Below are 23,649 nucleotides of genomic sequence, written 5' to 3' on the forward strand. Positions count from 1 at the left end.
AATTGTGATGGAGAAGATTGACGCTTGAGGTCGTTTGGAGTCTTGGAGACAATGTTGGTCCGGTGATGGCAAAAAGTGGATCTCACCGTCTGGGGACTCACCGCCGTCACCGTTGTCGCCTATGGATTTACTGCAGAGTGGACTGTAGATCTTAGATCGCCAAAGTTTGATCGACAGTCGGAATGCATCGGGTTCGAGAGAGATTGGGGCAGCGCCTCGTCGGAGAAAGAAGGCCGGCGATAAGGGTTTTATTTTTGTTTATTTTTTATATTAAGGGGATCTAATCGAAACATGTTTCCATGGAATTTGGATCCTTATTATATCGGATTAATTGTGACCGTTCGATCCTGGTGCTCCTCCTATTTCGACCATCCACTTGAATCACCTACGAACGCCATGCGGCTTTGATGTCGTCTTCGAATTCCTTCCATAATCTTCCATGTGTCCACGCCAACTCTCCGTTAGAACTCGCCTTACCTCTTCTCTCTGTCCACTACTCTACTATATTTGATATTATAATCGATGCCCCGGGGCAATGGTGTAAAGGTAGGACATCCAGATTGTAACTTGATCAGGGCACGTGGTTTGATCCCTAGGTTCCTTGGACGGCCCAACTGGCGACCCCTTATGTCGTCATCCGACGACCCTCGACCGTGCCGTTACTCACCAGGTCTTTCCCCCCTGACTAGTGGATTTTTGCCTTCCTCAGAATTGAACTCTAGACCTCCAGGTTAAGTACTAGAGTTTATGAATCCTGATAGCCACTATTTATAAGAATTTTCCTCCAAAGATGGCAATCAAAGGATGCTAGGCATCTGGATGCTGGAAAACTTCCGTGGGACCGGGGACCACCCCCAGAGATGTGGTTACTGGGATTATCATTTTTTTTATATTATAATCGATAATAAAAATAATATTTTTAAATTTATTATATTTATTACTATAGTTATAATTATTACGATATATATATATATATATATATTTATTCTTTCCAATTTTTATTATTTAGGAAACTTATATGAATAAGTCAGCCCTCGCGGCATTAATAAGATCCATGCAAACCACCTCGCCCCTTCCCACGCACGCTGCTCTGCATCTTCTTCCTTCGTGGTTTTTCTTCTACTGCCGCCGCCGACGACGACAATCTCACCGTCCATGGCGACCTCATCGATGCTGATCCATGTACTGGGTTCCTCCAGCGCCTTCCCCTCTTCTAAGTTGCCGTTCTCCCGCTTTCCTGCTTCTTCCAATTCCCTCTTCTTCGGCCTCCGCCGACCGACTGGAGTTCGACTCGCTTCAGGGCGCCCGGGTCATGAGGCTGGACATAGGCCTTTGCGGGTGGTATGCGAGAAGGTGGTTGGGATCGATCTCGGCACCACTAACTCGGCCGTCGCCGCCATGGAGGGAGGCAAGCCGACTATAGTGACCAACGCTGAGGGTCAGCGAACGACTCCATCAGTGGTGGCCTACACGAGGAACGGAGATAGGTTGGTGGGGCAGATTGCCAAGCGCCAGGCAGTTATCAACCCCGAAAATACATTTTTTTCAGTGAAGAGGTTCATTGGACGGAAGATGTCGGAAGTGGACGAAGAGTTGAAGCAAGTCTCGTATCGGATTTTGAGAGATGAGAATGGAAATGTCAAGCTTGATTGCTCTGCCATCGGGAAACAGTTTGCTACTGAAGAGATCTCAGCTCAGGTAATTTATTTTTGTCCTGTTTTGAAGAATTATTTGAATGTTGTCTTTAATGTGAACTATTAGTTAAAAAGATTGTAACTCGTTTTTAATGTTGGGATTTTATTATCAAATTGTTGATCCTCACCGTCTTTGCAAGTATTAGCGATTAATATAATGGCTACATAATTGCTGATGGTGGCAGCTTAGATTAGGCTTTCATTTGTTCTTTTGGCCTTTATTGTTGAAGTCTCTCCTGTTTTTACCCTTGCTCAGGTTTTAAGAAAGCTTGTGGATGATGCATCCAAGTTTTTGAATGACAAGGTTACAAAAGCCGTGGTTACTGTTCCTGCTTACTTCAATGATTCTCAAAGGACAGCTACAAAGGATGCTGGACGTATTGCTGGTTTAGAGGTCCTTCGTATCATTAATGAGCCAACAGCTGCATCATTGGCTTATGGATTTGAAAAGAAGAACAACGAAACTATCCTGGTATTTGATTTGGGTGGTGGTACTTTCGATGTTTCAGGTAACTTGGCTTATTCAAGTCTATCTTATTCTCTGTTGTTTGTCTAATTTCATCTTCAGTCATTTGTTTACATATTTCAGATGGCATTTCAGTGTCGCACTTCATTATTGGCTTATTACTGACGTGCACATATTTTGTTTACTCAAAGAGATTCTCAGAACCTCATGAAAACCTCATTTTTCATGTTATTAGTTTCCTACTACACAAATGGGAACAGAACAAAAAATCTTAGGAATGTTCATATCAATTAAATTGACAAAAATGTGAAATTGATAGGATCCTTTCTCACACGTTTCCTATTTAGTGTAATCATGAACCGATCATCATTCCAAGTTGTGGAAAAGTGAGATGCTTTTTTTGTCACCTAAAATGTATCTGCAGTCATGCAAATTGATTTAGGACCTAATATCACCAACATCCACTACTGCGCCTACATGATTGTTCTTTTCATGTAAATAGTTTGGTTATTGTTTCATTCTTCCCCAATGGTGACCATGTTTCTTTCTGTCTATGTGATTCATGCACCTTTTCCCACTTCTCAGTTTATCCTAACATCAATTTGCCCCAATCCATTACAGTTCTAGAGGTTGGAGATGGCGTTTTTGAGGTGCTTTCGACATCTGGGGACACACATCTTGGTGGTGATGATTTCGACAAGGTTGGTTTTCCAACATGAAAAACTCTGCATTTGTTCTTCACACATTCATGAATGACCTTTTTCTTTTTTTACATATATTTCAAAAGGAATCTCATACTTCTCGCCATTTGCCTGCTTATAAAGTTATAATATGATGTGTGGTTGCTTTACCTCTATTCATTTGATTTCTGCTGATATATATATTTTCTATCTGATATGTTAGACCATCATTTGAGATGTGCCAGGGAATATGTGTTTGTGTTTTGGCACTTACCGACTTTTATTTTGAACTTGTGAGCCATAGATTCATCTTGAGATAAATATGTTTGCCAATACTGAATTATGAATTATCAATAACTGACCATATTTGTCTATAATGAGATTGACTATAAGAGTTTTATTTGTCTAATTAGTTATATACGTGATCATACCACGATTCTACTAGTATGTAAATTAATCAAATTATATATCTTTATTTTGGCTAATATTTTCTGCTGATATATATATTTTCTATCTGAAGCATGATTCATGACAATTCATTGATTTTGATGGTCATTTTCAATTTTTCTTAGTACTAAAGTAAAAGTTGTGTTGATTAGAGAATTGTGGACTGGCTTGCTGCTGACTTCAAGAGAGATGAAGGAATTGATCTTTTGAAAGACAAACAAGCCCTTCAGAGATTAACTGAAACTGCTGAAAAGGCTAAGATGGAGTTGTCCTCTTTGACTCAAACAAACATTAGGTTAGTTTCTGTTGTATCTACTTTATTATTACTGTCTAGATACACCTTTCCACTCTGATTGTGATCTTGATCTTTTGCTAGTTTACCTTTTATCACGGCGACTGCTGATGGTCCCAAACATATAGAGATGACAATTACAAGAGCCAAATTTGAGCAACTCTGTTCAGATCTTCTTGACAGGTTTGCCAAACCTTTATTACTGGATGTCAATATAGAACAAGGCAATTTAAATACACTAAAGAAAAGCTTCTTTCAGATTCTTATGATAGAAGAGGACAAATTATTATACTTAGGATTAGCATTTTTTTTCTTAATTTGGTTATTAAAGATGTCTGGTATCATATTTACATGTTTCATTTCGGTTTTTGACTTAATATCTTCTCTTACACTTGCATTGGTTGTCTTGTAGGCTAAGAACCCCTGTTAATAATGCATTGAAAGATGCAAAACTCTCATTTAAGGATATAGATGAGGTAATCCTTGTTGGTGGGTCAACTCGTATCCCAGCAGTTCAGGAACTCGCGAAGAAGATGACTGGGAAGGATCCTAATGTCACTGTCAATCCTGATGAGGTTGTTGCTCTTGGTGCTGCCGTGCAGGTCTGGATTAGAAAACCATTATAATTGACCATGCAAATTTGTATCATATCTACTTGTCAACAATAAATAATTGTTTTTTTGTGCCAAGCATGATTGTTTGAAAAATAAAAAGAGAACATAATTTGTTCATTTTGTGTTGAATTTAGTTAAAGATTGTTTAACATCTCATGAAAAGAAACACTAATGACAACTTTGTGACATAAAATAAAACTACTCGTACGTGTGTTTTGCAGGCGGGAGTATTGTCTGGGGATGTCAGTGATATTGTGCTTCTTGATGTCACACCGCTGTCCATTGGTTTGGAGACGTTGGGTGGGGTCATGACGAAGATTATTCCGAGGAACACAACATTGCCAACATCCAAATCCGAAGTCTTCTCTACAGCAGCAGATGGTCAGACAAGTGTTGAGATAAATGTTCTTCAAGGAGAAAGAGAGTTTGTGCGAGATAACAAGTCGCTCGGCAGTTTCCGTCTTGATGGGATCCCTCCAGCACCACGAGGGGTTCCACAAATCGAAGTCAAGTTTGACATCGATGCCAATGGAATCCTGTCTGTCACTGCTTTGGACAAGGGCACTGGAAAGAAACAAGATATTACCATTACTGGGGCTAGTACTTTACCTAGTGACGAGGTGGGATAAGATTTTCTCTTACGTTTAACTTTGAGATTCTTTTTTGATCAAGAGGAATGATCTCAATCTGTTTCCGTACTTGTTTTCTACTGTGCATTAATTTCCAGTTGACTTGATTCTCTCTCGAACTGAATTCTTCAATATTGCAACTATGTGAATGTATGCAGGTGGAAAGAATGGTTAATGAAGCCGAGAGATTTGCCAAAGAGGACAAGGAGAAGAGGGATGCCATTGACACGAAGAACCAGTCTGAGTCTGTGGTTTACCAGACAGAGAAGCAACTCAAGGAGCTCAGAGATAAGGTGCCTGCTGCGGTAAAGGAGAAGGTTGAAGCAAAGCTCAAGGATCTCAAAGATGCAGTTGCGAACGAATCAACTCAGGGTATGAAGGACGCAATGGCTGCTCTGAACCAGGAGGTGATGCAGCTTGGCCAGTCACTATACAACCAACCTGGTGCGGCTGGTGCTGGTCCAGCTCCTGGAGCTGATGCCGATTTTGCAGGAACATCTTCCAAGGGAGCTGATAATGATGATGTGATTGATGTCGACTTCACAGATAGCAAGTAAGGTTGGCCCAGATATATAACAAGGTCAATGGATCAATGGATTTAGGTTACTAAAATTCAAAATTTTCACCCAGACCATGAGGTACATATACGTGCATTAATAAGGTTGACTATGCTCCAGTAAATTTCCTGCATTCTCAGCAAATTATGTAATCCAGAAAGAGCACCTTTTTATATGTTCATTTCTCTCATCCTTGTGTTATCACTTATATTCTTTCATCAAGTAGAGCAGCTGTAAACTCTCACCATTCAAAGAATTTGGTTTGTTTTTAATCTGAGTCTGCTCCTGGTCGATATTGAGTTTTTCCCTTCATTCATTTCCAAGTAACAACATGCAAGGCTGCTTGCCTTATTCCCCATAAAGCCTCTTGTACACAGATTTTGACTATGCTCAATTAAAATTAAATTATTGGTGTCTCAAATGTCGTCCCATCCGAGCAGAATCTTGAGAATACCTAGCTATATTGCAAATATGGATCCACTTCACCTTTACCACTAATGTGGGTAACCTTACAGTTACTAGCCTCAAACATGAAACATGAAATAGCGTTCTACTGGCATAAGGTCATTAAACCACTTTATGCAAATTCTTTTAGTGAAAACATTGTGATATGGATATGCAAAGACTACAACAATCAGGAGACAAAATATATAGAAAACAAAGAAGCAGCACAAACTCCATTTATTTCAAAGCATGATCATAGCGAAGTAGAAGCTAAGGACATAAACATGAGATATATGCCTTGTAGACACCATAGATTCATACCATGCTATCTATTGCAGATACACACTAAGCTCATATAAAGGAATGCATTGCTATCCGTTGCATATTGGTGTTGAAATAAGCTATGCAAGGGTGGGTGGAATCCATACGTAGCCATGTGTTTGCATGTATCCTGCTCTCGCAAGCAATTCGTCTGCTTCTTCTGGACCACGGCTGCCTGGTTTATATGGAATAGGCTTCAGTTCTCCATCATCGATACTGTGCAGAAGAGGAGTAAATATCTCCCATGCCACCTACAATTTGGATACAAAACATTGAGATTCTAGGTTGATTTATATGGGTTAGGTATGAATACACGTACTTTCAGCTCATCTCTACGCACAAAGTGCTGCTGGTCACCCCTTATTCTGTCAAACATGGGATTGAACAAGGCAGTTGTCAGAATATAGTTTATTCAATAAAGAGAAATTGAAAGTTCAAACTAGAATTAGCTATTTGATCCTGATCATATAGGGCAAAACAAATGAAACTTGGACCAGAAACTACAAGCTTCTTTAGTAACCATAAGTATAAGAATGCAAATACAAGACTAAAATATCAAATGTATCAACATGGTCAATATAGAAGTACAGACATAAGCAGCACATTAGTTGCTCCCATATACAAAAAGATCGATTCAGACAATGAAATATTGTGGAAAGGCAATGAATTCGTATTTATTTACATGTACATCTGACTTCATTAACCATCAAAAATTGTGTGACATTTCCGTTTCTAAGGCATGATTTTTGTGGTCCTTATGTAGTTAAGGAATCATCAGCCTCCACTAAACTTTAAGGGTATAATCTTATTTTACAGTCATAAATTTATAGTTATTATTTTTAGATATATGTTTCCCCATTTCAGCAAGTAAAATTAGACCATCTGTATCAGTTGACTAAACGATGAAAGCATGTGTCAAAATTATTGTAGGGTAACTTTGTAAGACTGGAAGGACATAGTTTCTTGCACCAATCAATTTGGAATCTGAAACATGTTCATAATTATAGTAGTGGTGGTGTAAAGCCATACATAGAAAAGACAACAACTAAAAGTTATTAGATCATACGTGTCCAAGATTAACCGCTCGTATGCCTCTGGGATTTTGACCTCTTGATACCTTAGCCCATAGGATAAATCCAATTCACTTTGTATGGTTGACATTTCCAATCCAGGTTTCTTGAGCTGCAGTATACATAAAAGAGAGCAAAGAAATTTGTGATAGGAAGAAAATGACATTTTACAAAACAACCTAGATTCTCCAAAAACAAGAGCAAGCAAAATATTCCAAGTATTACATAGAACAGTTTGCTGAAATTATTTCACGATATGACACACCTACAAATACAATGATCTCACAATTCTAGATGATGTTTATGCGTAGAAACACCACCTAGAGACAAGGTATTAGTTGCTAATTTATGGTATTCTTTTTATTTTTTGGCATATAGAAGGAAGAATTTCTGTAGAAGAATTTATATTAAAAAAACAGATTTATTTTTAAATTGAATGACTCCTCAACATCGAATCAAAAGATTGAACGTGACTTAGGTAGTACCATCTATGAAATAGTTATCGCAATGCAAGGCCCTGCAAATGACCTTATATATGCCTAAGAATCATATTGAACTTACTGTTAGTTTCATATACATGGCCTCTGATGGTTGCAAGCGAATGACGAATTCATTTCTCCCTTGCTTTTGACCTTGCACATTAACAACGATGGATTCAGATAAAATATACTATTCAAATTTAAATTTGTAGAAATTAAATAAAATAGTGAAAGTTAACTAAGACAGCAATTGAGCAAGAAACTGAGATATGGTAAAAGTATCAACTATACAATACTATTCAATGTAGAGTTCTACAGATACGGTCAAAATATAATTGTCATCCAATAATTGAGGTGCTTGAAGCAAAGACTAATCAACATGAGCTTATAAGAAGATCATTGAAGATAGAGAGAGGAACTAAAATTTAAATGGCATACATTTGAAGATGTCCCCAGGAACATCCTTAAATTGAACACGAATTTCAGCTTTCCTGCTGTTCAAAGCTTTTCCAGCCTTTAATATAAAAGGGACGCCTGTATTGCATGATTATTAAGTGTCAGCAACTCAGAAAGACCTATACAGAAACAAATATTTAGAAAATGTTGTTCTAATATCATGTCATGAAACTAGATGGTTACTATGGCACATTACATTGTCCTGTGGCAATGGTAAGACAAACCTAGCTCTAGGGTTCTATGTATCATGTATGAACTTGAAGAGGCAACAAATCACGAGAATGAAAAATATAAATTGAAGGAATAGTGAAATTGACAAGGTAAGGAAAACAAACTAAACCTTCCCATCTTTCATTGTGTATACGCAAAACAACAGTAGCAAATGTAGGAGCGTTTGAGCTATTAGAGACAGTTGGGTCATCTTTATAGCCCTCGTATTGTCCGAGGATTACTTCTTCATGCTTTATGGGTAGCACAGACTGAAGAACCTGAAAGATACAAAAGTGATCAGATAGATTCACAAGGCTATGGCCAGAGAAAACAAATGTGACATTTGTTGATGTACTCCAGACAAGAAATTGGGTTTGGTTAATGATGATAAACATTAAGAAGGTAAGAAATTAATGATAAAAGCAAGTTCTTGCATTAAACAAAGAGTATGACCTTCACTTTCTCATCCCGAACATGTTCAGGCTTAAGTGAAATAGGTTTCTCCATAGCAACCAAACAAAATACCTGCAGCAATATGGTTATAATAAATTAAAGAGAACCGCATAAATTCAAAGCAAAATATTTCTGAAACCAAGTATATTACCTCAGCATTTTCACTCGTAACGTCGATTATTTTTTTATATATAAATTGTAAAGAAGATAGTGACATATTTGACCCCAAAAGATAGACATAATTACATTATATGTGATGCAAAAATATTACAAAGCATATTAATTTATGATGTGTCCATAGTCAAAGTAATCCGCAAAAAGTTTCGTCTCAAAATTTCTTCAATAATTCATTGTCATCATCAAAGCCATAATTGTCCCGACTATGCGGTTGGCTACAAAAAACTTTTTCGCTCTATGTAAGTTTTATCACTAGTCAAAATAAATAATTATCCTCATGCAGGATTGACATGGACCTACAGTTTTTAAAAAAATATGGAATAATTAATTAGTATGGTCCAGAGTGATCTTTCCTTTTATTTCACACCATGATTTATTTAAAATCAAGTTGGCCAGTGAGGTTATGAATGATGTTGAAAATGGCTAAGCTGAAGTGTTTTTCTATGTATAATCATTTTAAGATAAACAGAGTAGTCTTTACATACCATATCTAATCAGTAATAACTGTATTGTTACTTTAATGTCGCCAATATGTGAAGGTATATCTGATAATCAAGGATGAGCTAGAGGGGGAAAACTATATAAGAAAGAAGTTTCAAAATCACTATATTTTGATATTTGATGCACTACTCAAAGGAACATTTATTGCTCTTAAGTATTAGCGAAATAGGGGGAGAATATTTAATCTATTCCTGCAAATTTCTTATCAATTGAGAGTTTATTTCATTACACAGAATATGCAGGCAGTAATGCATTAATAAAAAGGAAAATCATTTACTTTCAATTACCTGCAGCAAATGATTTTGAATGATATCTCTAATAATTCTGCAAAATAACAAATGAGTTTAATTTTGACCATTTTACTATGAGTTTAATAAAAATCTGTTAACAGTTTCCATCCTTATACTTAAGGTGTGTGTGCTCATGAATTGTACGATGCAAATAAAAAGCATACCCATATTCATCAAAGTATCCTCCTCGTCCTTCAGTTCCAAAATCTTCCCTGAATACAATCTGTAGATTCATGAAAATATTTGAAATGACATCAATTAACAAATTCAAGATGCATTTCGAGATTTTAAAAAGTAAATGTAGTTTATATATATATTTCACAATCACTTTTTATATGTATCTTACATAGACAAGAACTAATCCTCTTGAAGGCTGGAAGAATTAGAAAATTTTTGAATGCTCAAGATGACATGCCTGGAAGAAAACTATGAATCATGTAATGATATGCATGATAGAATGCATCTCCACTATCTTCATGGCTCGATTTACTTATTTTTCTCAAATTAAAGCAAATATAAGAGGAAAACTTACCTGTATATTAGCAATGTTGTCACGATTCCAAAGAGGCATAAACAACCGATTTGCAAAACGCAGTACTAGCTGCAAATTAGAGTAAAAATGAAAAAAAAAACTCTTTTTAAAAAAAATGAAGTAAAAAAGGAAATTAAATAATCCAATGTAAAAAAATCTGAAAGAAGCCTGGTTCGGTCTCCTGTCTTCCAATTTTTCCTTCAGAAAATGAAGACTATCATTTATGATTTTTAAAGAATTACCAAGTTCTGAACCAACTCCTTTCCCAGGTAGTGGTCAATTCTATACAGCTGTTCTTCAGTAAATAGCTCTCCAAGTTGAGCACTTAAATCTTCTGCAGAATTAAGGTCCTTTCCAAAAGGTTTCTCAACCACTATGCGAGTCCAGCCACCAAGATCAGCTGAGAAGTATCAGTTTAAACCAGGAAAGATTAGCTTACGAGATAATGAAGTATCAAGAAAAAGATAATTCAAAATATCTTCATATAGCATGGTGTACTTCAAGTGTGCAAATGCTTACACAAGACTACAACAGAGTCAAACTTCATAAAGCTCACCGAAATACAAAACCATGAATAAGCCAGATAAATAGCTACTCTGCTCACTATACAACATATGTTACACATTTTTGGATGAAATGAAGAAAGGCAGTAACTTATTTTAGGATCAGGTGGTAAAGAAGGAAGAGAAAGTTGGACAGATCATATGAGTTGGTAACAGAGTTGCTCTCTAAGGTGACAGGAAAGGAAAGGTTAATTACATAAGCATAAAAAGGAGTTTATATGCTTTCAAAGAACTGTAATAGTTAAGACCTAAAACTAAAATAGTACACAATAATGAGTTCCATTATTTGTAGTTTTAAAGTATTATTTCGGCAACACAAACAACCAAGCGTGAGAACTTAATGTACATGGAAAACAAGCCTCTTAATTTGAACTTCTTAATTGACATGAAAAATGAGAAGTACCACAACTAAAAAAGGGCGTACATGTATCGTTTTGGAAATTCTTAACCAAGAGTGCACAACAGATGTCATGCCATAAGAGAAAATTTGAAGATTTAATGCATATTTTAACTACTTTTCAAGAGTACTATTATTAGAATTCCTGCTTAAAAGCAAATGAATATGACTTGAGTGTAAATACTTTTTATATTTACTTGACACTGATATATTGTTGACCGTTAGCTAATACCTGAGAATGATACACATTTTCACTGTACAATTAAGAGTAAATTTGTCATTTAGGGAAATTGAGCGTTCATGGTCCTAATAAATTCTCAAAACCAGAGGCATTGCTCGGAGAATTACCCAAGCTACATCAACTAATTTAGTGATTTGAGCATCTTACTGAATTCACAGGAGCTTACATGGGTTCATGCAGTTTTGTCTTATCATTCTGCAAACAGAAGGGTAAACAGATGGTGGAAGTGCCAAGTAAAATAGTCTGCGAGAGATTCCTGGATGGCTTTTTTTTGATATCTCATGCTCCGAAATTGCCTTATTTAATAGTTGAAAGCCATCTGCACTGTCATATGAACCACTGACATATTTAATCTGCAAAGCGAAATTACCAAAAATCTTAGTTCCTGAATTTACAAGATTCCAGACAGGGAGAAGATATATGATCAACTTACCAATAGCAAGAACCTTGATAGAACATCCTCTTGCTCAGCTGAAACACCTTTCTGTAGGTATCTGAACGTCATTAGCAAGTTTGTAAGTGCAAATTCAAAGATTAATGAACTAGACACAGAATAACCAAAAGTTCTGTAATACATCCCCTAACTAGTAAATTTTTCTCTGAAGTACTTACAAAAGAAACTTTTCACAATTCCAGGCATCAATTTGAACAAAAGATAGGATTCGAGAAGTTCTCTAGAATAATGCGAGTTAAAAATAAATTTTTCTCCTTTGTCTAAATGAGCATAAAACATAGAACAGGTACTGTGATTCAAGACTGGATATAGAACAACAACAACAACAAGCTAATAAGTCCCAACTGTCTGGGGGTACTGCATGGATCTTATCAGCAACTAACCTCAAAACAAGGTCGTAGCATTAGTAATATTCATATCTTTCTAAAACACTCCTACTTACATTAGATAGAACTTTCTTTGGTCACCCAATACTTCTTATCCCATCAACTCATATTCAATGACATATTCATTGTATATGTCTCCTTGCTAAATAATTGATCCAAAGTATACAAATCCTCTGTTTATAATTCTTGCCCACCTGTCTTAATAATTCACTAGCTTATTTTATTGGTGAAATCACATTGTATAATTCAATTTTTGTTCAATGTAACATAAACTTATGGTTTCAAAAGTTTACCTCCACAATTTAAACTTTAATTTTATTTATTTATACTTTTATCAATCAATGTAATTAACATTTGCAATTAATGCACATTGAAGGAGCTTCATGGATATGTCTAATAAGTTCATCTAGTGCTGATCCAAAAGCATAAGGAATTAGAGCTGACCATGAAGTAACCTACCCTCATAGTAAAAATCCTTTGTTATAGTCCCAGTAGTTTTAAAATGAGAAGCTAGAATTTGATAAATGTACTTTATCATATCAACATGACTACAATTAGATATTCCTTGCTCCCTAAAATTGGGGCACTAACTATCTAGGGATCTAGCATATTTCTAAGGCAATAAAAGGAATGAGAAAATCTGATTCAAGACTAGATATACAACCAAGAAATCAGAACATAATCAAATAGCCAAATGATTCAAAAAGGTAAATAGAGTGGCATTGATGGTGGCTCACATTTCGCAAAGGAGTGTCATATTAGATAGGTGAAGTTATTGATGAAGCTAAGGATGAAGAAATTTAAAGAAAATGATACAATCTTACCCGCGGATGCGTGCTCTAAGATCATCATCTGAAAGCTTTGTCCTAGCATAACCAAATATGTGTACATCATTCTCCTGTAGGAATCCCTGTATATGTCCACACAATACAATACATTAGTTGATAACTTGCACCTATGATTGTACACAATTAATCAAAGAAATCAAATTTATTGTCAGAATCATATATCAAATTAAAAAGAAAGTTAACAATATTACAACTGGAAAACATAGAATTTGTTTTCCTAATACATCCCAATAAGAATTTCATGCAGTAAGCACAATATTGTTAATCCTAGTGAATTGCCTTTTGTTTATAACACTTCAACTTCCTAACATGTAAGCTTAAATTATGCAGGAAATCCAACCAAAATTAATCTAAGTTAAACTGAAACACAGAAGAAATTTGCTACCAACTCTACAAACTAATACATTCTTGGATTACCCGAAAACAAATAATAACTAAATGAAAAGCATGCCAAGAAATGGGGTGGGTAATCCAAGCAACAAACCTGGGCGAAAAGGTGGAAAAGTGCAGGAAATGTTTTCTTCTTTGCAAGATCTCCTGAAGCACCAAGCACAATTATGGATAGACAGCCAACCTCCCTCACAAATCCCATGTCTTTTTCTTCTGAAAATGATTCACTCTTAGTATTGTCACGTTCCGAGGACACATGCTGCAAAAATGAATTCACCACATTGCATCCCTTTGACATGGCTGACCAAAGTATGCCAAGCTTATTCTTTCAAATCTGTGGACTGCATAAGCAATATGCAGAAACAATCATTTGTCCGTATTCTTTAGGAATTTGGGAAGCTTTTATGCTAGGGGGTAGAGAGAGAGAGAGTATAGAAATGATATAAAAACGGAGATCCTGATAAAAATATTATGATCGATCTGCATCTATAAAGAATACCAAAGCAACAAACAACGTTGACGAAGACAACAAACACAGATTTAATAGCATCAATTTCATATAGGGGAAACACAAAACTGTGGAAGGATATTTTGTTTCTAAATGCAAGAAACGAAAAAAAAAACTCTTTATATATGTAAAATGTTAGATAATCAAATCTGGAGTCTGGACAGTAAGCAAATAATAGCAAGTGTTTGACAATTAGGATATTGAATTATGAGTGAGTCAGAGATCGAATACTGCGGCATTAGATCCTTATGCTTTTCCTGGTCCTTCCACCTTCAATTCTGTACAATCCTCATATGGCCATATTAGCATAGATCCGTAGTGGATTCATACTGCGAATCAACTGAATAAGCAACCACGACTCCGACATATGTGATTGGCCATTGATAATGGCAGAGCAACAAAGAAAGGTAAGATTCCTCTACAGCAGAGCAATTTGTTCCAAGCAGTATAAAAAACTAAAAGAAAACACGAGAATCGTCAACGTAGCCAAAAAAAAATCTCGATCGAGAACCATCGCACCAGGGACAACAAGGAAAAAGATCCTCTCTTCACAGCTACTAAACCAAAAGGGAAAAAGATCGACCGAACACACACTCACAGAAGAAATCGCACAAGCAAAGAGAGCAAGAACGAACCTTCCCCAGTAGAGATCTCGGCGATGGCGATGGCAATGGCGAGGGCGAAATTGGGGGCAGCTCCCCCTCTTATACCCGCTGCTCTAATCGTTGCGCTTCCTGTTCGTTTGGCGACTTCCCACCAGCCCTTCTCTCTCTCGCTCACGTTTACCAACCGCCGGATTCAACGGAGCCCACAACCAGAACACATTCACCGGAAATAAAAGGTAAATATAGAATATTTTTCGACAACGCGAATACCATACCTGATGTCGTGGCTCCAATTAGAAATCAGTTTGCGCGCGAGTAGACATGGTAGGTTGCGTAGGTACAGTTTGGGTCATCTCCTCCTTTTTTATATATATTTTGGTGGGGCCCGTTGGCATGTAGTGAGAGACTGAGAGGGGTCAACAGTAAACGGGTAGGTGGAACCGAGAAGGTATAGCAAATCAAATGCGACGGCATGGCATTATGTGTAAATAATATTGCAAGTCGCGCGGGCCCCACTCCGGCTGCGTAAATTGAGGAATCGCAGCCGTCGAAACCGATCGATTAATTTTAAGTCAAATATCCTTATTATCCAAATTAAGTTATTTTAAAAAACAAAAAAAACATTTCTAATCATTTTATTTGACTTAAAATTACCCTTAAAAATTATTAGATATTTACAGCGAGAATGATAAATATGGGCTGGTGGGCTTAACCGATATTGGATTGGGCCAGAACGGCCTTCGGAAAGTTCCTAGCGAACTACAGTAGGCCATTAAGTGTTATTTTCATTGGAAGTAATTTGGATGGAATATAAAAAACATATTGAAAAATAAAATATATGGACAGGAAATTAATTGAACTGAATAAAAAATCAAACTGAATTAATTAAATTTTTAGAAATAAACTATCAAAATTTTAAAATAACCAAATTAAATTTTTAAATTTGATAGATCAATTATAATTTTGTAGCTAAAATAAGATATACTTAATTTATTCAATGTTGGTGGGAATTTATGTTGTAATAATTATGATTTTATAATTATTATAGTAGTTATGATTTTACAATTGTTATAATATAAATTTCTACTGCATTGAATAGATTAAATATATATTTAAATAGCAATTTTGAAGAAATTATAACCGTTACAAATACGTGTAACAACTATAAAATCATAATTGATTGAATTAAGATTTAGATAAAAAATTTTAAATAAAAGATAGTAATATTAAATAATACTTGATAATTATACGCTATTAAATAGGAGAATCGTTTTTTTTTAATAAAAAATTAAAATTAAACGCCGTTGTAACGATTTGAAAAAACAAAAAGCGTGTCCTTGGATTTTTCCCATTTACTAATGGCTAAGTGGATAAATTATTACTTGATCTGTGACCCCATTTTTGCCCTAAAACAATTATGACACGAGGATCACGTTGCCCCGGCAAAATTGTAAATTAATGAAAGGATGCATATCACACGTATCATTTTGATTATATTTTAGACGCCAATATATCGTCATAATGAAGATTTCGGACTCTTTAATTTTATTTCACGTAGTTTCTTTCGCCATAATGAAGATTTTGGACTCTTTTATTTCTCATTTATTAAAAAGAAAATAATGAGCTGACAAGAGATGTGAAATGGACGGTCGAGATCATCCGGGTTCCTCTTTCACGTGTTTATGTACCCGGGAGTAATTGCTGTGTTTGGTTTCTTCGTATTTCTTCCACATTGCCGTATTTCTTCTCCCGATCACGTTTGTGATGTTGACATGGCGTTGTGATCTAAGCTTGATTTCGCGCTGAGTTCCCGCTTTCTTTATATGTTGCAGCTATTCGTTGATTGCTGGAGGCGCAGGAAGTGAACGTGCAATGGAAGCTGTCACCTTCTCGTCCTGGTCGCAGTTGCTGGGCCTACGCCGTCGCCGCCTGACCCCAGTACCGTTCCGGTTCCCTTCCGCCGTCGCCGCGTCCTGTAACAAAGGAATCCAATTTCGCAGCATCTCTGCGCTAGCTCCCTCAACCAAATGCTCTGCCGTCTCACATTCCTCCTCGGCGGGAACAGGTAGGTATACACGCTCCACTTGCTACGATACGAGGGGAGTGTTAGTTCGAATTTATAAGGTTTTTCTTTCTTCGTCTAGTTGAAAAAGACGAGGCCTTTAAGTTCGCGGAGGCCGCCAAAGTTGGCAATTTGGTGCCCCTTCACCGTTGCATTTTCAGTGACCATCTGACGCCGGTTGTGGCCTATCGTTGTCTTGTGAAGGAGGATGACTATGAAGCACCAAGCTTTCTATTTGAGGCAGTGGAGCATGGTTCCCGGGGGAATAATGTGGTCAGATTTGCTTCTTTACTGTTTTTATCGGTTGCCTTCTTCCTTCTTGTTGTTAAACATTTTCTCTGATCAGGGACGTTATAGTGTCGTTGGAGCTCATCCTGCAATGGAGATTGTGGCCAGGGAGAACATGGTGTCTGTTATGGATCATGAGGAAGAGCGAATGACAGAGGAGATTGTCGATGACCCCATGCGAATCCCCAAGACTATCATGGAGGGTTGGAGCCCACAGACCATTGATGAACTTCCTGATGCTTTTTGTGGTATATTTTTCTCTCTGAAACATGTCTGTTCCATGTTGTCAATGTCCAGAAAATCTTATTAAGAATACCCTTGTCGATTTGAGAGTTCTGGCTCATGTAAATAACAACAGCAGGATGAGATTATAGTGTCTGTCATGCTTTCTTTAGAAGATTATTTCAAGGACAGAAATCCAACTTAGACCAAAGACTTGTTCATTCCTTCTATTTTAGCTCACTTTAGTATTAATATCATTTTCATTCAAAAGAAATACAACATTTGGTTGATGGATATCCAATCACTATGGATGATATGCCATATTCTGTATTGAGTTCGTTCCTAGAACTATGTTTTAACTAACTTCTATTGTACCCCTTGTCTCTAAAGTCTAGCTCTTTGTTGGACATCAATTTTTTTTAGCAGTCTGAAGTTTGTATTACTATTTCTGCTTCACGTCTTGCAGATTTTCACATTAGAATTATGAGAGATGAATGTAAGTGTGCTGGAAAAGCATCTTGAATGTAATTACATAAGTGCATGTTGTTTTTTACAGGTGGATGGGTCGGCTACTTTTCCTATGATACAATGCGATATCTAGAGAAGAAAAAGCTTCCCTTCTCAGGTTCTCCCAAGGATGACAGAAACCTTCCAGATATCCATTTAGGACTGTACAATGATGTTGTAGTGTTTGACCATCTGGAAAAGGTACTTTTTACAATCCAATAGCTTCGAATGAGCTTCACAATACGTGCCTCTTGGATCCTTCACATGAACTATTATATATCAGTGTATCAGTGGATCCTTGTTATTCTTGTTATTACTGAATTAGAGGAGTTCTATTTTACATTTCTTCTTTTCCTTTTGCACTTTGCAGCTGCATTCTAGAAGCAAAAGTTCTGTGTCTCCTTCATCCATGATTTTATATTCTTTGTTTTTGATTACCATAGATAAGTTGTAGCTCGTTAAATGATCCTAAGGTTAATTTTATCTTAAGTCATGAAGAAATGATCCTTGTTATTGCAGTTCCTTAACTGCGTATCACAGACAGATTTAGTGTGCAACACAAATACTGATCGATTTGTTAATCAATGGAAACAAGATCTTTTGGTGCAATTCTAAAGATATATGTTTGTTGAAGCTTATCATACCTGAATATTGTGAACCACATACCAAGTAGGATGTGTGTCTCTCCTCTTTTTTTGAATTAGCAGTTCCTAATGCTTGTTCAAGTTCCAACTTTTTTCTGTTATTTGTATTAATTATGCTCCAGAAAGCACATGTGATTCATTGGGTAAGACTAGACCGATACTCCTCGATCGAGGAAGCCTATCGAGATGGGAAGAGTCATTTGGAAGCTTTTCTATCCAAGGTGCACACTGGGAAAGTGTGAGTAATTGTGTTAAATCTTTCTAGTGGATAAGATATCTTCTTTTCACCTTTCTGGTTTGGTTTATACTCAATTTTTGCAGTTTCATATTTTAGGCCTAGGTTATCTGCTGGATCTATAAAGGTCCATACAAATACTTTTGGCCCTTCTTTAACAAAGTCATCAATGACAAATGAAGAATACAAGAAGGCAGTTTTGCAGGCAAAGGAACACATCTTTGCCGGCGATATTTTTCAGATTGTTTTGAGCCAGCGTTTTGAGCGGCGCACACATGCACCTCCATTTGAAGTATATCGTTCACTGAGAATTGTGAATCCAAGTCCATACATGGCCTACATACAGGTGTTCTATACTCTCATATTCAAACTGAAGTTTAATTGCTTAAAAGTATCTGCATTTGCATGCCTTGCGAGGTATTATGCTTCCTTTTTTAATCTTTCTTTTACAATAATGTTTTTTCAGGCAAGAGGATGCGTTCTTGTAGCATCCAGCCCTGAAATTCTTACTCGTGTAAAGAAGGTATATCTGCATGTAAAAATTTAAGCTGGTATTTAGAATAATCTGCACTTATTTATTTGTTGATTTTGCAGAGGAAAATTGTTAACCGACCTCTTGCTGGGACGATTAGAAGAGGAAGAACAGAGGAGGAGGATGAAGCAAATGAACAACAGCTACTGAGTGATGAAAAGCAATGTGCAGAGCATATCATGCTTGTAGATTTGGGAAGAAATGATGTTGGAAGGGTGATTTCTTATTCTTCTGATGAAGATCTATGGAAATGTGATCAAAATGCTTTTTTCTAGTTAAAGCACATGTTTATTGCTGCAGGTATCAAAACCTGGATCAGTAAAGGTGGAAGAACTAATGAATATCGAAAGATACTCCCATGTGATGCACATCAGTTCCACGGTAAGGCGGCTTCTTATCAATTCAAGTATCAACCTCTCAGAAGAAGTTTTTCTGTTATGTGAAAATTGATCATGATGCTTGATTAAATTTTAGAAGTTGACACGTTAAGATGCTTTTGCAGGTAACTGGGGAGTTACTTGATCATCTGACTTGCTGGGATGCTCTCCGAGCTGCATTGCCCGTCGGAACAGTCAGTGGAGCTCCTAAGGTTATTCTCTACATGTTACTGTCAAGGAATGGGTTCTGTATAGCCGAATAGACCATTCGATACTCAGGCACCATTGATTGGCTTTTACTCAGGTAAGAGCCATGGAGTTGATTGATCGATTGGAAGTCACGCGACGAGGGCCGTACAGCGGCGGCTTTGGAGGAATCTCATTTACCGGCGACATGGACATTGCGATTGTTCTTCGAACCATAGTGTTCTTGACTGGGAGCCAGTACAAGACTGTGCACTCATACAAGGATCCGGAGAGGCGCCATGAATGGGTGGCGCACCTTCAAGCCGGAGCAGGCGTCGTAGCAGACAGCAACCCTGAAGACGAGCAGAAAGAATGTGAGAACAAAGCTGCAGCTCTTTCCCGCGCCATTGATCTCGCGGAGTCTACATTCGTCGAAAAATTGTAGGCATGATCATGTTCTTCAAAATCTCTCTTTGTAAAGATATATACTTCGACCTCAATAATTCGCAACTCCTGAAATAAAATCCCTGAGAGCAATTTCTCTAGCGGACTCGAAGAACAGAATCATCATAGTTATCCTAAAAGAAGATAAAGCCAGTGATCAAGGAGCCATCACATGGGAGAACATGGCATGGCAAGACTTCCCACCTGATCAGTCACCACCACCCTAAGGAATGCCAAAGGGTGCCCACGTAAGCAGGATCAGTACTGATCAGTTTTACGACAAAACAGAGGTTTATGGCTGATAAAACAAAGTGCCCCCACAGCATGTGCCCCAAACACTCCACTGCTATCATGGGCAATAATGGTTGTTAAATCATGCCTTAAAGCCTAGATAGGCCTCTCCACTTGTAACCTAAAGTCCTTTGCAAACTCAATTTGGTGGACTTGGGAGAGCAGGCCTTAATGATAGCCACCGACAATGGTGATCAGGATCCTAATTCTTCGGTTAGGTTCATAATTGGTTGCTTGAAAAGGGAAGTTACTTCATATATATTGCATAAACTTGTCATATAATTCTAGACTGGTATGAACAAGTATGAAATAGATGAAGGAAGGAAGGAAGTCGAAGCTAAATGAGACTGAGCAAAGTCACATGGATACAGAATCAAGAAGGCTTAAGATGTGCAATTGTTTACTCGTTCTGGGTCTACCATCATGTGCTCTCTTCATGGTGGATGTGGACTTTAAGCAAAGATAAGATACCAGTCCGAGTTACTGTGCCACAAGAACAGTATGATGGTGCCACAAGAACAAGCTGCCCTTGTGGATGGAATGACGATACCTCATCTTGTGGTGTTCATGGAGCAAGGCAGGGGGGGTCTTTTAACTCTGCACTGACGTTGGCCATGTGAGGATGCACTTGCACTGCTAGGAGAAACGGTCGAGCTTGACTGAATGCTAACTAACAATCCATGGAGAGATGATTTGATAATGTTGTGATGCTGCCATTCCACCAAAGTCTAATAATACAGCCATGTCTTTTAGCTTTCCTCTAAGGTAGAGGAGCATCAAGATTGAGTGAAGTAGAGCCTTAAGAAAACACTTAGCGTTCCCTAACTAAATCCAAAGTGACTAAACTGGGTCTTTTGGTTGGTCCTACAAGCGTCTGTTCCCACATCATTATATTCATTGCTAATGCCTTTAAATTCCTCATTACTTTCTCGCGTTTCCTCAATCATAACGTCGAGAAAATGGCAGCATTCATGGTGCTCTTCCTCACCTTGTTGTCCTGCAACGTTCTCTGCTCTTCTTCTCGCACTTTGCCTTCAAAATCAACTGCTGGTGCGGCGGCGGCGGCGGCAGTCGAAGAGCCTGAGTTAGTTGTACAAGAGGTACAAAGGTGAGTTTGTCGCGATGACATTTATTTTCAGTGTTTTTTTCATATATTTTCATTGATTCTGATTTGTAGTTGACTACAATTTAGGAGTTTGAACATGTCGCGGCGGGAACTGGGGTACTTGTCGTGCAAGACCGGGAACCCGATCGACGACTGCTGGCGGTGCGATCCGGGGTGGGCCAAGAACCGGCAGCGTCTGGCCGACTGCGCGATCGGGTTCGGGAAGAACGCGATCGGCGGCCGCGACGGCGACATCTACGTGGTGACCGATAGCGGCGACGACGACCCGGTGAACCCCAAGCCGGGGACGCTACGGTACGCGGTCATCAAAGAGGAGCCGCTCTGGATCGTCTTCGACCACGACATGACCATCAAGCTCAAGGAGGAGCTACTGATGAACTCTTACAAGACCCTGGACGGCCGTGGCGCCAACGTGCACATCGCCGGCGGGCCCTGCATCACGGTGCAGTACGTTAGCAACATCATCATCCACGGTCTCCACATCCACGACTGCAAGCAAGGCGGGAACGCGTACGTGCGCGACTCTCCGGGGCACTACGGATGGCGCACGCTGTCGGACGGCGACGGGGTGTCCATCTTCGCCGGCGCCCACGTGTGGGTCGACCACTGCACGATCTCCAGCTGCCGCGACGGGCTGGTGGACGCCATCCACGGATCCACCGCCATCACCATCTCCAACAACTACTTCAGCCACCACGACAAGGTGATGCTGCTGGGCCACAGCGACGACCTCGCCACCGACAAGAACATGCAGGTCACCATCGCCTTCAACCACTTCGGCGAAGGCCTCGTGCAGAGGATGCCAAGGTCGCTTACCATTATCGCAAAGATCATGCTCTGTTTATCGATCTATCTGCTTTGAGCTAATTTGGGGGGCGAATTGCAGGTGTCGTCATGGCTACTTTCACGTGGTGAACAACGACTACACGCATTGGGAGATGTACGCGATAGGAGGGAGCGCGTCGCCGACCATAAACAGCCAAGGCAACAGGTTCCTCGCACCCAACGATCGGTTCGCCAAGGAGGTGACCAAGCGGGAGGAGGCGCCAGAGAGCGAGTGGAAGAAGTGGAATTGGAGGTCGGAAGGGGATCTGATGCTGAACGGAGCCTTCTTCACACCGTCGGGGGCCGGAGCATCGTCGAGCTACGCGAAAGCGTCGAGCTTGGGCGCGCGGTCGTCGTCGGTAGTCGACGCGATAACGGCGGCTGCCGGCGCGCTCACGTGCAAGAAAGGCTCCCGTTGTTGATTAATTAGTAGGAAGAAATTTGGATTCAGGAATATTTTTATACTTTTTATTTTTAATTTTTATGTTTTTAATGTGGGACCAACCTCGGCCTGCGAACTGAACCGAACCGAACCGGTTGGGTTGAAGGGAACTCACGTGGTTCAGAAGCTCAAAGTGCTGATGTATTACTATACTATTTCTATTTGAATGGAATGGAATCGAATCTTATTAAATAAAATATCTTTTTAATGATTTTTAAAAAAAAATAAAATATCTCTATAATTCTTCTGATCCCCTTTAATTTAATCTAGATTAAATTAAATTTATTGGCCAGCTATTTTTAAATTTGTATATGAATTTTATAAGTCATCCAAAATGCTTCACTATAGCAAATAAACATTATTATACATTTTTAATTTTATTTTATTTCATTTCATGCTTTGCTCAACTCGAGTCTATTTCAAAAATAAAAAATAAAAAAAAAGACAAACCGAGCTGTTGATATGATTCAATTTAGTTGGATTTTTTTGTCTTTATTGGGATTTTTGGAGAGACAAAAATGAAAAAAAAGGGAAAAAATTAATTAATAGGAGAAATGCATGTGAGGCAGCATGTAATTTTTGACTTTGGAGCAAGCAATGAAACAAGCTGTCGATCACCAGTGCCATCTTGTCTCGGTTTTATTTTCGAATTATTTATTTATTCGAGATCTGCCATTTTATTTTATCTTGACATTTTTTTTTCTCAGCATGAATGCCAATAATTTAATGTTTCAATCAACGGCATGGACAACTGGTCTAGCTCA

At 38.2% G+C, this 23,649-nt stretch overlaps 4 protein-coding genes across 4 annotated transcripts; 3 read left to right on the top strand and 1 right to left on the bottom strand.

Annotated features, from left to right (window-relative positions):
• Positions 1 to 1,155: 1,155 nt before the first annotated feature.
• On the top strand, positions 1,156 to 5,379 carry LOC141822702 (stromal 70 kDa heat shock-related protein, chloroplastic-like). The gene is made up of 8 exons (XM_074710037.1): positions 1,156 to 1,698; positions 1,951 to 2,203; positions 2,782 to 2,861; positions 3,440 to 3,582; positions 3,664 to 3,762; positions 3,992 to 4,181; positions 4,415 to 4,813; positions 4,981 to 5,379. Exons 1-8 carry the CDS (start codon positions 1,156 to 1,158, stop codon positions 5,377 to 5,379), a joined length of 2,106 nt encoding a protein of 701 aa, XP_074566138.1.
• A 649-nt stretch (positions 5,380 to 6,028) lies between these two features.
• LOC141823415 (glucose-6-phosphate 1-dehydrogenase, cytoplasmic isoform-like) lies at positions 6,029 to 14,843 on the bottom strand. The gene is made up of 16 exons (XM_074710693.1): positions 14,735 to 14,843; positions 13,686 to 13,932; positions 13,178 to 13,263; positions 11,947 to 12,007; positions 11,680 to 11,866; positions 10,555 to 10,712; positions 10,313 to 10,381; positions 9,945 to 10,003; positions 9,778 to 9,814; positions 8,813 to 8,884; positions 8,490 to 8,637; positions 8,132 to 8,227; positions 7,776 to 7,846; positions 7,211 to 7,326; positions 6,464 to 6,509; positions 6,029 to 6,395 (listed from the first exon to the last, which is right to left on the bottom strand). The coding sequence occupies exons 2-16, from the start codon at positions 13,887 to 13,889 to the stop codon at positions 6,225 to 6,227; spliced, it is 1,581 nt and encodes a 526-aa protein (XP_074566794.1). The 5' UTR covers positions 13,890 to 13,932; positions 14,735 to 14,843; the 3' UTR covers positions 6,029 to 6,224.
• A 1,733-nt stretch (positions 14,844 to 16,576) lies between these two features.
• LOC141823333 (anthranilate synthase alpha subunit 1, chloroplastic-like) lies at positions 16,577 to 20,206 on the top strand. The gene is made up of 11 exons (XM_074710606.1): positions 16,577 to 16,769; positions 16,849 to 17,039; positions 17,113 to 17,302; positions 17,833 to 17,984; positions 18,550 to 18,665; positions 18,762 to 19,008; positions 19,129 to 19,185; positions 19,257 to 19,409; positions 19,495 to 19,575; positions 19,697 to 19,783; positions 19,876 to 20,206. The coding sequence occupies exons 1-11, from the start codon at positions 16,577 to 16,579 to the stop codon at positions 20,200 to 20,202; spliced, it is 1,794 nt and encodes a 597-aa protein (XP_074566707.1). The 3' UTR covers positions 20,203 to 20,206.
• Positions 20,207 to 21,447: 1,241 nt separating this feature from the next.
• LOC141823334 (putative pectate lyase 5) lies at positions 21,448 to 23,062 on the top strand. Its single transcript, XM_074710607.1, has 3 exons — positions 21,448 to 21,600; positions 21,685 to 22,425; positions 22,505 to 23,062. Exons 1-3 carry the CDS (start codon positions 21,452 to 21,454, stop codon positions 22,863 to 22,865), a joined length of 1,251 nt encoding a protein of 416 aa, XP_074566708.1. The 5' UTR covers positions 21,448 to 21,451; the 3' UTR covers positions 22,866 to 23,062.
• Positions 23,063 to 23,649: the final 587 nt, after the last annotated feature.

The sequence above is a fragment of the Curcuma longa genome, chromosome 3, assembly GCF_044706935.1.
Source record: "Curcuma longa cultivar G26 ecotype Majalengka, Jawa Barat chromosome 3, ITB_CL_G26_1.1, whole genome shotgun sequence".
NCBI classification, from domain to species: Eukaryota; Viridiplantae; Streptophyta; class Magnoliopsida; order Zingiberales; family Zingiberaceae; genus Curcuma; species Curcuma longa.